The sequence below is a fragment of the Fopius arisanus genome, unplaced genomic scaffold, assembly GCF_000806365.1.
Source record: "Fopius arisanus strain USDA-PBARC FA_bdor unplaced genomic scaffold, ASM80636v1 scaffold00055, whole genome shotgun sequence".
Classification (NCBI taxonomy): Eukaryota; Metazoa; Arthropoda; class Insecta; order Hymenoptera; family Braconidae; genus Fopius; species Fopius arisanus.
In genome coordinates, this window is record NW_011887794.1 from 769,097 (window position 1) to 785,286 (window position 16,190).

Consider the following 16,190-nt stretch of genomic DNA (forward strand, 5'->3'; position numbering starts at 1 on the left):
TAATCGTTTGTACCTTCGCGACTCTGACTCTACAGACATGTACAATCAGTTTACTTGATTGTACTAACCAAGAAAAAAATGTACATGAGCTGGATGTCGCAGACGGTTTCAAAAAAACCCTTTCAACGGGAAGAGAAATTATTGTGTAAGGGACAACGTTTGTTTTCTCATTTAGAGTTTTAGGGGGTGATACTGGGAAAAATTGTTTGAGGGAATTTTGTGTATAAAACACGTAAAAAATAGTTTTTAGATAAATGGAGTCGATAGTTTCCATTTCTAAATGCTGTGAGGTATATCGTTTCACATTAAGTTGATAAAAATCGCATTTCACCATTGGAAAATATCATTGACTGGAGGAAATGAGAGAAAATGAGGGGAAATTACGAGATGGAACTTTACCACAGTTATTATTCCATCAAAAATGAATTTTTTCCTTCACTTTAGAACAAATATTGGGTATTTTTGACATAATACATGATAATGCTCCAGAAAGTGATAATTTTCTAGTGGTGAGATCCCCCCGGGAATTCTCAATCCACAAAACACCCTATTTTCACCTCAAAATGACTTTATTGATCCATATTTTTACACAAATTTGAATATACGCTTGTCTCATTTCTCCGAATAATATAATTCAATATTTATACACATTTTACATTTTTTCGTTATGACCGTAATTGTGAAACACTCCATATTGATTAAATGATTTATTCATCTCTTCAATTTCATTCTGAATTCCTCGAGAACAACACGTTATCCAACATTATAATCGGCCAAGTGCTTATTTTTTTTAGAAGTTAGAAAGCTTTTGTGTTGCTCAGTTGACAAAAATAATCCTAAAATTCGCTGGCAATCTATTCTAGTTGATTTCAATTTAACAACACCCTGTCCTTCAACATCCAGTGACAATTAGTCTGATCAATCTTATCCTCCTACTCTCTCATCTAGCCATTGTTTTAATTATTTAATATACAAAATTGTCAGAATGCCTCACGATTTCTAAAAAATCTAGCTCTACGCATGACGTACCGTGTTTCGAGAAAGCACAGTGTTAACAATTGAAAAATATTCTATTGCTTCTTATCGTAATGATTATTATTTTTATCGTTATTCTCATCTCCATCTCAGACGTGTGGAAAAAATCTTCAGTAATTCACGAATCTCAAATATTTTTTTCACGCGAAGACGAAGAATTTCATGGAATATCTCCTCTGAAATTATCCGTCGATTTTTTTCACTGGTGATATGTTAATTACCACTTGATCGAAGTATTTTTTCCTCTTTCCTTGTTGAAGATGGAGTAAAACGGGAAGGGGACGGGAGAGATAGAGGATTTACAATAGAGCGAGGGGAGTCAAAGGAAATGGGATGTCAAGATTTTTGTCAATTCCTGATTTATCGAAAATTTTCTCATTTGATCGCACGTGAATTTAACTATCTAAGTCATCGGTACACAGTGTATCATTGTTTACGTAATGACGAACACAGAATCTAGCTCTCAATCTCAAGTCACGTGTGATATGAAAGCATGATATGATCTGATAGCATTGTGACTCGTAAACATTTAGGTTTTTTATTTCCTTTGGTAGAAGCGCATTAAAAAAATGATTAACGGCTTAGCTGTGGTTTATTGCTCTTTGCAGGGCAACTTTTTAGGGCAACTGTTGTCACTTGTTTTTTTTTTAACGTCATTATTCACGTGGGAGAAATTAAATTAATGTGCGATTGAAATTCTATTACAATTCGTGGCGTTCATTTCGATGAGGCAAAGAATTTTCATGATGAATTGTGATTATTAATCGATAAATAGATTGCAAATGGACGAATGAGGCGACAATTGGGGGTATAAAATTTACAAAAATATGAAATCAATTCTGGCGCTGTGATTTTCATGATAATTAATTAAGCATTGGATCGTAGTTATTCGCTCGTTCCTACTCTATGTTGATATTAATTTCTTTTTTTTAAGTAATTAGGGGATAATTATAATATTTTTATTATACATTCCAGTGGTATTACACTTGGCATCGGTTTATTATCAATCCATTAATATATCTTCACACACCTCCAACGAATCTCCACTCATTATTATCATTTTATGTTGCATCAACAACCGAGGTCATTAGCGATGACAAAAAAACTCTGTGTCGAATATTGTTTCAAATATTTTTTTTTTCTTCACGAAAATTACTGAGCTCGGGAGAAACGAGCAATTTTTAAACACCAACAAAATTGTGTCGACAAATGTGGGACACTGAGCGAAATATTAATTAAAAAAAAAATGACTGCTTTCATGGTTTATTCGTTTGTTGTTCATGTTGTCGAAAAAATACCAATGTTAAAAAATTACTTAGAGAAACAATTGACGTACAGTAATATATTAAGTACTACATTAATGGGCTCATCTTTTATTGCTACAACCGTAATTGAAAAGGATTTGTTATAAAAAATTGGACAGATTCAAAGTCTGTTCTGTTTAATTCACAATTTATTGATTTTTTTTATTTCGCCTGTGTAGTTTTGGTTAATATCAATTTTTTGGTTTGGTAACTATTCTATAGTCTTTGATAACTGCCAATTTTTCCCTCGGAATAGTCAATCGTTTTAAAATCTTTCGGATCAATTAAAAAATGAACATCGTTTCATTAAAAAGCAATTTTGTGCGTTTAAACTAAAAAATCAGCATTAAGTATAGGAAAATTTAATGAAAAAAAAAAAATGTCTGAAAAATGGATAATGCGTGATTGAATAATCGCAAATTGATTTTTAAACAATTAATATGATTGAATACTGCCACCAGTCTAGAGCCACGTATCGAACGGATGTTGATAATTAATTAAGCATTATGTTTATCAGATAATTGGCTCGATATTATAATGACATCTGGGTGTCATGGAAGCATTCATTGCATTCGTTTATGTATACCGTTTATTTTTAATTTATAATTGGTACATTTTTATAAAGATATCGTCCTCCTCTTTTATTTAAAATTTATTTATAGCTCTTCCCTATTTCTCTTACTCTCCCTCAGGCACTTTTTCATCTTATCGCGTATTGTCAGTAAACGATTGGATGAAAAATTGCCAACTTGGTAAATTTTGAAGGCCAACGTCCTCGATCATTATAGTATTATAAAGGTGAAAAAAATCTGGCAGTGGTTTTTTCATAAGTAATGTTTCCTTAAATCGATCGTGATTTTATCCAATTAAGTATTGCCATAGGTGCACATGCTTGGAGACACATCATCAATTAATAGCTCAATTTTTTTTTTCATTGAAAATATTCAAGTGCATCGAATTTATCAATTCAACTGCGTTATAAAAATTAAAAATACCCCGGGGATATTGAAAATAATGCAATTAAAATCATCAAAAAATTGTCAATAAAATAAAAACAATTCAATGGACTTGAATATTGCCAAGTGTTTGAATTGTAAGCAGTCCCTTATTCCTTAGAAAAATGGCACTGTTTCTGGTTAAAACATGTCACTAATATCACGCATCTGAATTAATCATTAAAACAGAAATTACCAACTTAGTATTGATTCATGTAATTCGTTATGGGATTGATTTCATTGACTACTGGTGAAATGAAGCGTTTTGACTGTCGTGTTTTTTCTTTCGATGATTTTTTTGGTTTTTAGTCTTAATTACGTTCGAGTCTCCGAGCATCGTTGGTACGTGATTTTTTCTCTGCGATTTTGTCTTATTTTGTTAGGGTGGCACATAGGGGGGTGGCTTTCTGTATGTTGGCGTTGGTTTTGGTCGATTCTGACGATTGTTGTCCGATGTACGGGCAAATGGTGGTGGTGGTTGATATGGCTCTTCTGAATTTTCTTTTGGCAACATTGGCTGATCCGCACCGTCGTCAGACTTTTGATACTCTGGTGGTGGCAGGGGGGGTTTCTCCTCCTTAAGAATCACAGGCGATTTATTCCCGGGATCAGGTTTCTCTTCCAACTCATCCTGAAATATCACAGGAATTCCCTTGCTTCGGAAACTCTGTCTCTCGTCATCGTGCTCACTGACACTCATCTTGCCACTTCTTCTTCTTCGGTAGAGTATAAAAGCAATGATACCAGCCAACAGTATCATAGCAGCAATTATAACAGCGGGTAGAATAAAAGTAATGAGATAATCGTCCTGTGATGATCTCACAGCTGTTGAATCCTCGGATGGTGGTATGTAGCTACCAGGTGTGTGTACTCTAGTCAATTCCCCAACGCAAATTCCCAGGGGTATGAGAGTCACCTGTTGCACTGGAAAGTCTTTTCCCATTATCTCGTTAACGTGATCAGTCAGGGATTTATCTGGCTTAACCAGTATCTCCATTAGTCTCTTGATCTCAGCGTCTGGACAATAATTCGTTGGTAATGATGTGTTTTTCCAGTTGATAACTGTACTCCCTGGAGTGATACCAGATATTGATATCGAGCTTGTGTCTTTATCACCGAAAAGATCTCGAAGTTTCTCGATGAAATTGCGTTTTTGAATTGACGAGTGGATGAATGATTCATAGGGAATGTGGAGGGTCATGGAGAAATCAACGAGGTGACGTACATCATCGGCTTTTTCGATTACCACCACCAGAGTATCCACAGCTTCTGCTCCCTCTTTATCAACAACAACGAGTTGATATTGTCTTCTACTGTATTTTATGTAATCCTCCTCGAGAGGAACACCGTAGAACTCCTGGTTTTTGCCATCGAATTGTAGCCAGTCCTTCGGCGATATCTCTGTTCTATCGATGTTCAAGAGGGACATCTTCATGTTCCTGGAGGAGCCGTCTTCGTGATCGAAGAAGGTATCCTCTGGGACTCGGAAGGTCAGCAATTGACCAACCACTGCATTTATCTGGTCCACTTGGTTTCTTGGCAGGGGGAAGAGGTTCTTCTTGGGTTCTCTGGGTGTTTCTACCTCGGGGACCACTGGGGCCTCAGGCTGAATCATCGTTTCGCACTGGCCGTGGCCCTGGTACACCACACGGGTCACACGAATTTCTGGGGAGAGAATTTGTTGAAGGAGGGCACTAGGTGTCTCGTTTTGATCTGCTATCAATACCTGTTTCGAGGAAAATTCACTCATTAAATTGATCTTCATTTGAACTGAAATTTAAATTATTTTGTCTTACAATTTACCATTCAATTTGTCAACTCTTTTATTTATTCTAAAATAAATTATAGGGATGTTCATTAATGAATGGTTGACTTACATGCAACAGTTTATTGATCTCATCCTTGGGACATTCACTGCTCCTGGGCACGCTGTCATTCGTCCAAGTGAATATCGCCATATTATTTTCAGTCTCTATTGAGCGCACTGTAATTTGACTCCCGTCAGTGTCACCGTACAATTGTGCAAGACGTTGAACCGTCTTCAATTCCCAATCGACATTCGTCGGGAATTTCGAACGTTCAACAATCTCCAAATATATGCTAAACTCGTGATTGATCGATTTTGTGAATTTCTGCTGTTGCACGTATATATCCAGGCTGTCTGATACAGTGAGGCCTTCACGATCTGATGCCACAACGTCATACTCCCATTGAGAAATGTCATTCTCCAGGGGCCTGGAATACGAGAGGAATTCCAAAGTCCATCATATTGGAGATGTTCATGTGAATGACGTAATAATTTTATCAGATAATTCGAATGATTATAAATACTCACAGTCCGTAAACTTCTTGTGTTCTATCGTTGAATTGTAGCCAGTGAGTACTTCTCACGGAATTACCCTTCAGCAAAAGTCTTAATCTCAAATTCCTCGTGTCACCATCCTCAATATCACTGAAGGTATTGGATGGAATGATGAAACTCAGTGGCTTCCCAGCTGTCACCGCAATCTTCTTAAGTCTCCTGTCCTGTTTAGGTGGCATATTCTTAATGCCAAACTCAAAGCCCTCACTTGTCGTTTTAGGTGGCTCAGTTGTCGTGGTGGTAGTGGTGGTCGAAGTCGAAGTCGAAGTCGAGGTGGAGGTCGAGGCTGTCGTTGTTGATGGAGTTGTCGTTGTTGTTGTCGTTGTAGTACTTGTTGTTGTTGCTTCCTCAGTTGTGGTTTTTTCAGTTGTAGTGGTCGTTGAGGTAGTTGATGGAGTTGTTGAAGGCTCGGTAATTGTTGACGATGGGAGGATCACTGGAGCATTCGTCGACGTTTTGTCCGTTGTCGATATTTCCGTTGACTCAATGATCTACATTGAATGGATAATTTAATTTTTCCTCGTCCTCAGCCCCAGACAAATAGTGAATAAACATTTGGATATTTTATGTAGATTAAAATGATGGTAACATTAAACGAATATTAAACGAGGAATTGATGAAGCTTCTGACAAGGACAATTTAGCTCGATAAAAGCTGATAATTTGAAAAGTATAAAGCATTGGGAAGCAATAAAAGCGTTTACCTCATCGATTGTACTATTATTTTCCTGTTTTTCCGTTGATGAAGTTACTATTCCTAATGAATTTGGCAATGTTGTTAATTCAGTCGATGATAATGTATCATTATCCGTTGATATCGTCGGCCGGACAGTCTCTAAATCGGCTCTTATTGTATTTGTTAAAGTTGAATTATCGAGGGTTAATTCCGTTTGTATGTCATCAGCTGTACTTAATGAATCGGTAACATTCGTTGTTGTTGGATCGGCTGATGTCGTGGATATTGTTGATGTTTTAGGTGATGGTACATCGCCAACAGTTGTTGCTTGTTGAATCGGTGTTTTCGGAGTTGTGACTGGTTCGAAACTCGGTGTGGGTGATGAGTTTTGTGTGGCACTTGTTTGCTCTGTTGTTGTCTGTGAAATTGTTAGTAGATGCGGATTGTTCGATTTATGCATAAATATTTAATGATTTAATTTATTGTTAGTCACGAAAATTAAGACTAGACTCTTGGACAAGACTGCATTTTATGAGTTTTAACTATCGAGAAGTGAATGCAGTGAAGCTATTTACAGAACTCAGGCTCAAGCTATTTATCATCATTTTTTTTCATCTATTTTAATCTATTGTAGACTTGAGTAGATGTTTATGGGGAAAATTTACCAGTCTTGGAGGTGATGAAGTTGTCGTGTTGATGGCGTTCTCCTGGGGATTGCTTGCTCGCAGAATCTCGTCTAATTTAACTTGCTCTTCCGTCTAAATAATTCAACATTATTTATCATAATGATCTCTGAAATACTCTATCCAACAATTACTCACCTCCCAATCAACAGTCTCCTGTCCATGATGATGTCGATGGGGATGATCGGACTCGGATGGGAAGGGTTTGGGCTCGGATGCACTAGGTACGAATGCCCTACGTGGTATTTCCGTAATAGCCTCATTATCATCTGTATTATCCCGATCATTATCAGCGTCGTCGAAGGGCTCGGGATTGTCGTAATCATAATCACGATCATCATAGTCGTTGTCATTATCATTGTCACTCTCATTGTCGTTGTTACCGTAATCACCGGAGCCTGTCTCTCGGCGATTTCGCAGGAGATCGCTGGTATCACTTTTCACCCTCCATGAGAGAACGGGCAGTTGGAGGACTTCGGTGAGGGTTCCATCCCTCGCCTGTTCGTGAATCTGCTTGACAATGTCTGCCTGGTGTTTCCACAGATGACCGTCGCAGCCCACCTTCATCCACCCAATTCATTAAATTTCATTTATTCTCTATCTATTTTTATTGAATTATTTCATACTGATAACTCACCTGCCATTGAATTACACTAGAATGCTTTTCCTTACGACGCTTCACATTTCCTGGACCAGTCAGAACAATTGTCGACTGGTCAGAGGGATTTTCCTCCTTTTTACTTTGCGAGTACATGAAGAGATCATTCTAAAATTCAAGGAACATCATCAGTTATTCATTAATAACATTATAAATTATTATTCCTTTTTTGAAAACGTACATTGTGCAGTCCCAAGAAACCCGCGAGATTCTCGATAGCTTCGACTTTCACTGTTGGTCTCAAACTATCGAATCTCGTGTCCAACAAAATAGTCATCACAGTCTTGTCTTCGGATTCGTCACAACGATTCTAGAATCATAGTTAATCAATGAGCATCAATATCGTGGAGGTGGTTGACACACATGTCAATTGGCATCAATCAGTGTAGCTTAATTATACAATGCGACTCGTTAAATGCACTAGCAGATGCGCATCGAAACAATTCGTGACCCACTGATTCATTTCACTTCTTGAATCAGTGACTGCCTACAATATTTCTCATTTCTCATTCTTTTAAACTCACTCTGTAATTTTTATTTTTTATTTCCGAATAATTGTCGTTGACAACTCGAATTGTGAAATTATCATCAGCAATTCCTCCGTGCTTTCCGTGTGCTTTGACGGTGATCCGGTGGTGGCCCTCGTCTTTCCTGGTTGGTACACCAACAATAGTGGAAGCAGCATCGTCAAAAGCTAGCCAATGGGGCAGTGGCTTTCCATTATTTCCTCGAATCTTATGGGCCAAATAAAAAATAAGAATAATAAATGGTGGAATGTCGTGTGAAATCTGTCATGAATGGTCGAAACTCGTTATTTATTGAATTAGAAATGAGATTTAATGAAAAACTCACGTCATAGCGATCTATATTCCCACTGAACGCTTGCTTCGGTATTTTCAGTTTAAAAACCTGTCCAACGACCGCAATACCATCGGCTATACCCCAGAATCTCTCGATCTTTTTATATTTCTTGGGTCTGTGGGATTTCACATCGTGCTCCTTATGACGAGTTGGTAGAGTAGGTGGTGATGTCTCTTCAGTTATGTCATCAAAGACGAGATCATCATCGGAGGATGTCAGGCCAAGTGTCAGAGGCAGTAGCAGAGTCAGTGCTAGGGAGGTCAACTTCATATTTTTTATTTGTCAGTCTTTATATCCTCACTGTGGCATACTGTTCAATCTGAAACGACAAAAAAATTTTGACCTCCGAGAGGGGGAAAAAAATGGCATTTTTACGTCAATGATTTTTTCCCTCGTAACTTGCAATTTCTCAGGGATTTCTCATTTCATCTCTGGAAATTACATAAGAAATGCATTGCATGATCATCGTCCTCAATTTCTTGCGTAATTGTAGATATTCTCCTCTTGATGAAGTACCGTGGGTGCATTTTGCGATAATAAAAACCGCCCATGTCGACTGAAATAAATGGAATTGTGTAAACGGAATAGTATTTATCTGATTCAACGATTCTCTCTCAATTATTCAGTCTCATTTTTTAACATTTTTATTTGTTGATTTGCAATGTGGATGGCGTATTAAATCGTGAGGGTTGGCGTATGCCGGCGATCCACTTAACTTTAAGTGTCCCAAATTAAGAGCATCTGTGAAAATTGAACAATAGCGGAGCTACAACCAAATAAGAAATGAGGTTGATGTTTTGAAATATCATTGCGAATTGAGTGTTGCCGGCTGTATTTTTTATTTTTTCATCGATTCCCCTCGGATAATTCCCTTCGATGAATTTTGTGATATTGGGTTGCGAGGGGATTAATTCGATTGAAACATCCCGTCCACTTAATTAAGACGCGTCAGTCTCAAGTGGATAGAATATCAACGAATGCATTCTCCACACACTTTGGGAGTCTTTTGCGTCATTTGTTCGGCACTTTTAGACTATTAACAGCTTTTCTGTTTGCCAATGGGTTAAAATATAATTGCATTAACGTATTGCGCGACGCGGAATTTCTGGCTATGGGATCATCATCGAGGCTAAAGCTGCGATATTGCTGATATCACAGTATTTCATTTATAATATTGAAGAATGTCTGTGATTTGTACCGAGTTGTTCGTCTCTGTTGAATTAAACATTTTGGTGTGCCACAAGTTTCCGGTTCGAGAGTCAATTTTAGTGGAGAGAATTTTAATGAAGATTCCGTTTGAATTGATTTTTTTATTCGTATGGAGGGAATACCCTTGGGCCATTGTATTTTCAAAAGTTTCGTTCTTATTGAATTGAAAATCGTCATAATGTCCTTGGACTCCACTTTGGAGTTCCTTCACCTCGCAATTCATCATGATTCGTTCTAAAATTAAATCCTCAATACCACCGACTGAACGATTAATGATATTGAAGCGATAGTTGTCCCCTCTGAGTGTATTTAATTTATCAATAAGTGAATAAACTCGCTGAAGCCGGCGTGAATATTTTTCGCCCAAAATTTAAACATTTTTTTCACTCTCCGAGACAAAATCATGCGAAAATTCCAGTCCCTGGTTTCGATGTGCAAATTATTAATGCATCGATGATACAGCAATTGAAAAAAAAAATGGTATGGATTTGCTGTTTGTCCCTGGATTCATACCCCAGGGTAAAAGTTTCCACATGGCTGCTGTGATTTTAGCAGTCGTGTTTATTCAAAGAAAAAAAAAATGGGGGTCAGATAAAATTCAGCTCGGGATATTGTCAGGAATTTTCGGAATTTTATTGCACGATTTTTTTAATTACAATGACAACGGGATTGAATTGTGTTTTTTTTTCTTTTTCGGATGGGTTGGGAACTATTTGAAGAAGTTTATTGCGAATCTGCAATGGAGTGCGCCGGTTTCCTCCACATTGAAAGCTCATAACTACCAGACATGTGGCTCGTCAGTGGTATAAATAAGTATGACGATTCGCTAACCCTAGCAATTTCACTCTCACGCTGCATGAAGAATCGTACCCTGAGACTCTCAATCTCATTAAAAATTATCCCAGAGAATAATAAAAATTCGAGAATAGTTAAAAATATTAGAGAATAATTGAATAGATCGGGGTCATCGATCCCACTTAATCCTTGGCTCTAAAATCCGTGACTCAGACCCAAAAATTTCAATGAATAATGGATCCTAACCATGCACGATAACGGATGAATGGATTATTCAGACGAGAAAATCATTCTGTCCCACGACTCCCTACCCTCTGCCCCTCTCTCTCTCTCCTTCACTTTGACTCTCATTAATCAGTGCTCAACCTGCATAATTGAATGCACCGTATATTTACTTGATTATGCGTGTATAAACAGAGTTGATAGAGTGATAGTGCGGTGCATTAACGATATCATGCACAAATGCACCAGTAAATGCCCATTCATAAATACCACCGACGCTCGTTGTCACTCATTCAATTTCAATATTTGTTCTGTAAATGCTGGGAATGGTTATTAATAATGAAGACACGGATAATAAGTAGGCTGGAAATAATTTAGGGGAATAAGTGGAAAGGAAATGTGCCCTACCCATCACTTATTTTGATATGCCAATGAATTTCGGGGGGTTCGTTGGAGATATGGAATCTACGTGTCTGCTTTGAAACCTATAACTCGAGGTGATTTTTTCTGTTTGTTATTAGAGTAAATTGTCAATGGGAAAGTTTGTAATGAGCACGGATAGTACTGTCCTTTTTAGGGCAGTCGAAGCCGTCTTATTCGGGATTCCATGTCTCTCAAACAAATTATGAGATTTCAATGGTTCAGGGGAACACGCGACAATTTCCTTCTGTCAATTCCAAGTTATCGATGATTTAAATCCTGATGATTTACCTGGTGAATCATTACAAATACCTTCAGAGAAAGAGAGAAAACCAAATTGAAGTTAAAATCCGCTGTACTAATCCCATGTCACACGAATCAAAGACTCTTCCCCTAGCCTTCTACCACCACTGGAATTTCTTTATTTCTATTTACCCACCATAAACCTGCCATGTGTCCCCTTCTTTATCAGAACAAAAAGTGCTTATTCAAGACAACCAGTTGTAAACCCCTCGTGTTAGAGCATCACATGACTCATTTGACTGTTGCACATTGTGTTTGTCAAACAAGATTCTCCCGTTGTTTTCATACAGCCCCATAAAAACCCGGAAATTTTTTTATTATTAAACTACCAGCGATATGGTGTCACTCACCGTGTACAATGTGAAAAAAAATTCCTCAATATCCTCATCCACCCCCACACATCGATATTTTCCAATTTTTTACTCAAAAAAAATTCCACCACGAAATCCGAACGAGGTGTTCGCCTCGGGTACTGGAGCAGTTCTCAATCCCCCGGGTAAAGGTGAACAATGCAAGAATGATAAAAAGAAATTGAAAATAATGATGAAAGAATGATGATATAAAAAAAAAAAAAGAAAAATTAGACGACGGGGGTGTTATTTAACGCGGCTGACGGTGGCAGGATTGTTTAGGTGAGAATTCACCGATGCCGGGGATGGAGACGGCGTACTGGAATACGATAAACTATTCTATGACACACACACACACACACAGAGATATTCAAGTATGGCGTCTACCCACGATTATACCCCAGGCTGTACTGGCTCAGTACTGTTCAGCTGGTGAACTAACTTTAACGTTTGCTCTCCTCTTTGTTCTGTTTCTCTTCCTCTGGTTGATTCTATCGCCCCACCCATTGGAATTCCTCTCTGCGCCTCCCCCATGCCCACCATCTCCCACGCATCAAAATCGTTGGTCGGCAACCCGGGGGCATTAATATCAAAGAAAACACTGTACCAGCAGCCGGCAACACTCCAGGCCCTGGGATTTATTTTTATTTTTTATTTTATTATTTTTTACTGATAAAAGGTGGGTGAGGGGAGACAAGTCAAAAAAGATTACTAATTGAAAATTTTTTGACGACGAGTTTTCGTTGCATGTTCATGATCAACCGCTGAGAGGAGCTCGAGAATTATCTCGGCTTCTTGGAGATTTTTATAGTGATTAGTATTGTGGATATGATCGTGCCAGTCTCTCGTGATTGGAGATTGGCAATTATGCATTCAGAACAAATCATCAGAGCCTCATTAATAATGAATTAGTACTGGTATCGGATTATCTTTTGCGTTTCAACGATTGTAAACATTATTTGTTGATGCTGCATGGATCACCCATGAACTTTGGTACTTGAATTTTTTTTTAAATACGCAAGTGCTCATTATCGTGGGGAAAATCCATCGTTTATTCGGAAAAATCGTGAAAATGTTTGTTATCTGAATACTCATGTTGAGTTGGATTTTGGTTTACTCGAAATTGTGGAATTCGATTACGGTAATATTCTCCTACAAATGGTACCATAGATTTATTCTGAGACACTCGGGGTTAACGTCCAATTTTGCTCAAAGGTCCCCTTTTACACCGTTGAGAGTGAATTTAATAATCGTGCCTATACGAAGGCCTAAATGAAATGAGTAATTATTTTATCGGCACCATTATAATTAATGGATGCGAGGCTTGAAATAAAAAATGGGATAAATTTTTCGCGTGAGATGCAGCACCAGATGCTGAAAGTTGAAAACTAATAGAATGTAGGAGATAAATCTGGGGAGAAATTAGGGCATGTCGGTATCGATTGAAGGATTTTTCGATATCACAGGAATTTGAGGTAAAATTCAGAGCATCTGGTTGTATTGGCTTAAATGTTTAACGGAGAATGTACGTAACACATTTTACTCGGTGTGGCCAGGGTCCTACAGTTATTTATATCGGAATTCGTAAGTGTATGACTGACTTGTGTGCACTTTTCGTGTTTCCCTCGACTTTAGAACTCTGAGGCATTGGGCTCAAACCTCTGGGATTGAAACCATCTACTACATCAGACTCGTCGAGATAATGCAGACACGATATTTCCTTTGCCTCTCTTTTACCCGGTTCTCTCCACTTCTTTCCATTTTTTATTTATTTCTCTCGATTTCCGGTCGTATAGATTGTCTCGAGGTAAACGGCATATGATGAATAGATGATTCAAGGAATGGCAATCCCACAATAAGCGAAAACCTCCGCTGATTACTAACAGAATAGATCAATACAACGCTTTTGTTTCGATTTCCACGTGGAAGCTGCCACTTCCTGGGTGCATCCCTGTAATTGTTCGTGTTTAATTGACCCGAAATAATCCAGAACTTGGAAACATGTGATTGACCCTTTTGCCCACCAGAATATCACGGGAAAATCGATTAGACTCCGCCGAGACCCACCAAAATATTTATCCCTCACGTGAAAAAACATTCGTTCAATTCCTCTGTTTCTTTTCACTCAGTTTATTTACGCTAGCCCCTGATTTATATATTTTCAAATAGTCCAGTAGAAAAAAAAATAATAACAATATGAGTGGGGAGAAAAAATAGAGATAATTGTATTTTTTTATCACTCTCGCTTCCAACGACTTGTTCATTAATTTTCGTTAGAAGAAATGAGAGGGTATAGTTGAAGGTACTAGATATTCATGGGAGCGAATTTTTCTTCTTTTTTTTCCGAGGGCATTATGCAGGGACATGGAAGTGTTTGCTCCAAAAAATATGGTGACTAATGATGGTAATGCCCGAGCATTTTTCATACGTTTTCATACGTTTGTGCACAATTCTCGGCTAAAATGGGCACGAGGGTGAAAATAAAGGTGAACTTTAGAGCTTTCAAGTCTTAAAGTTTCACTTGAAATCACATGAGGAATTGCCCATCCATCGCACGCTGATTTTTTTCCAAGCTCGATAGTCTAGTCGCTGGGGAATCGAGTTATTCCTGGAGGTGGAGAATTATCGAATTGTACCGAATCGGTAGCCGACAGTCTACCTAGATAATTTCGGGGATTTAAGCATGTTCCACATCAAAATATGATTGCTCAAATTGCAATTAAACAATACGAATTTCAGCTAAGAGAGGTAATTAGAAAAATTAATTTTCAATTGTTCAAATTGAATTTGAGTGCAAGGGGAGTTATGGAAATACAGGCATTCCGAATAATAAAAGTAATGAAGCACTGGAGCAAGTGCCGAAAATTAATTCCAACTTGTTCATTCACGAGATGCGTCTCATATGCATTCCTCCGCATCCTCCTAATCTCTTATGCTTCCATTCAAGGAAGTCCTTTTGGTTTCCGAGTAATACCCTCTCTCCATCGAATATCTTTTCCCTCAGACATGCGAGTACATGGAGTACCTCTACCTCTGCGGAAACGAGAAAGAATAAAAACTGATGGAAAATCAGGGAATTCTAGTCACGTAGATCCGGTCGAAACTCCAGATCGCACATTCATCCAGAATTAACAAACCCTTGTTAATTGAAATGACCATTTCGTGACAACCACTCACGCTAATTTTTCATTTCAATCTATCTCATCATCAAATTATCAATTCTGCTATTAAACCCTAAATTAAGACGGAAAAATCTCTGTCGCTGAGATTTTCTCCTAAAATCAATAATTTCTTTTACATCAATCGGTATTAGATATAACTGTTAAATTCGACTTATCTCGCGCTTGTAATTGGCTACTGTATTATTAATATCGGAATTCTTGAGGGAATTTTCTCACGAATTTATCATTCATAAATTGTGAGTCAACGACGATATTTTAAACAGGATTTCTTTGGACTCCGCACCGGTTACATGACACAGAAAGAAAAAATGAAAGTCAATGAGTCATTGAAGTTCATTTAAACCGAAATTAGAATTCATGAGGAATTGGAATCCCAGAGCTAATTTTTCCTTCGACTTAACAGCAAATTCTGGCAATTAGCGGTCAATACCAAATTATCAGGGGAAAAATATCAAGTAAAGTGACAATTTCTACTTACCAATTACCATATATGGTCTGGAAGGAGTATGCACCTTTTTCTCACTGAGTTAACCTTACGAAATCATCCAGAGTCTTTAAATCTCTCTCGTTAAGATTCTGTCCCTTCTCTCTCTCTCTCTCTCTCTCTCTCTCTCTCTCTCTCTCTCTCTCTCTCTCCCCCTCTCTCTGTTTCTCTTTATCACTTAAAAAGCTGTGTTATCACTGCACATTTATAATCCCGAGGGACTCCGCGATTTAATTATCAAGATAATGGAGGGAGGGGGGAGGGGAAATTAATCACAGGAGGAACAGCCGGTCTTGTGTAGAAAAAACATCCGGGATTACTGCAACAGATAACGCCATTTTCCCCTGAGGTGTGTTGGTTCGGGTTTTTTTTTTTTATCGTTTTACAACCCAAGTGGAGTTGAGGCCGTATTTACCCATCTGACTGAGGACTGGAGAACTAGGGAGAACTGGGCTTGTGGCTGTTGGTAGGATAGGTCCCCCAGGAGGTGATAGTCATGGAGAAATCCTCATATATAAAGGAGAGCATAATAATGGCTACCGAAAAGTGATAAACAATGACTAACAAGTGGCCGGGGTGGCGCTAGTTATTCAAAATGCCAACATTTTCAATTTTTTTACACTTCTTCATTCACCCTTTATCCAATGAAATT

At 38.0% G+C, this 16,190-nt stretch overlaps 1 protein-coding gene across 4 annotated transcripts; it reads right to left on the bottom strand.

Moving 5' to 3' along the window:
- Positions 1-3,636: 3,636 nt before the first annotated feature.
- Positions 3,637-15,875, bottom strand: LOC105268272 (dystroglycan). Of its 4 annotated transcripts, none has more exons than XM_011307673.1 (11): positions 15,533-15,875; positions 8,565-8,892; positions 8,237-8,446; positions 7,894-8,022; positions 7,692-7,820; positions 7,193-7,615; positions 7,037-7,129; positions 6,400-6,789; positions 5,670-6,187; positions 5,212-5,569; positions 3,637-5,060 (listed from the first exon to the last, which is right to left on the bottom strand). In XM_011307673.1, the coding sequence occupies exons 2-11, from the start codon at positions 8,841-8,843 to the stop codon at positions 3,714-3,716; spliced, it is 3,876 nt and encodes a 1,291-aa protein (XP_011305975.1). In that variant the 5' UTR covers positions 8,844-8,892; positions 15,533-15,875; the 3' UTR covers positions 3,637-3,713. The 4 variants fall into 4 exon arrangements, with proteins under 4 accessions (XP_011305975.1, XP_011305977.1, XP_011305974.1 ...); XM_011307675.1 differs by lacking the exon at positions 15,533-15,875 and adding an exon at positions 12,260-12,331; XM_011307672.1 differs by lacking the exon at positions 15,533-15,875 and adding an exon at positions 11,873-12,253.
- Between the last annotated feature and the right edge of the window lie 315 nt (positions 15,876-16,190).

Bases quoted from the DNA above. Each gene is read 5' to 3' on its own strand.
- LOC105268272 (XM_011307673.1), bottom strand. From the start codon at position 8,843: ATGAAGTTGACCTCCCTAGCACTGACTCTGCTACTGCCTCTGACACTT. The intron at 8,447-8,564 runs GTGAGTTTTTCA...TTGGCCCATAAG, and splicing joins GGAATATAGATCGCTATGAC to ATTCGAGGAAATAATGGAAA. The intron at 7,616-7,691 runs GTGAGTTATCAG...GGGTGGATGAAG, and splicing joins CTAGTGTAATTCAATGGCAG to GTGGGCTGCGACGGTCATCT.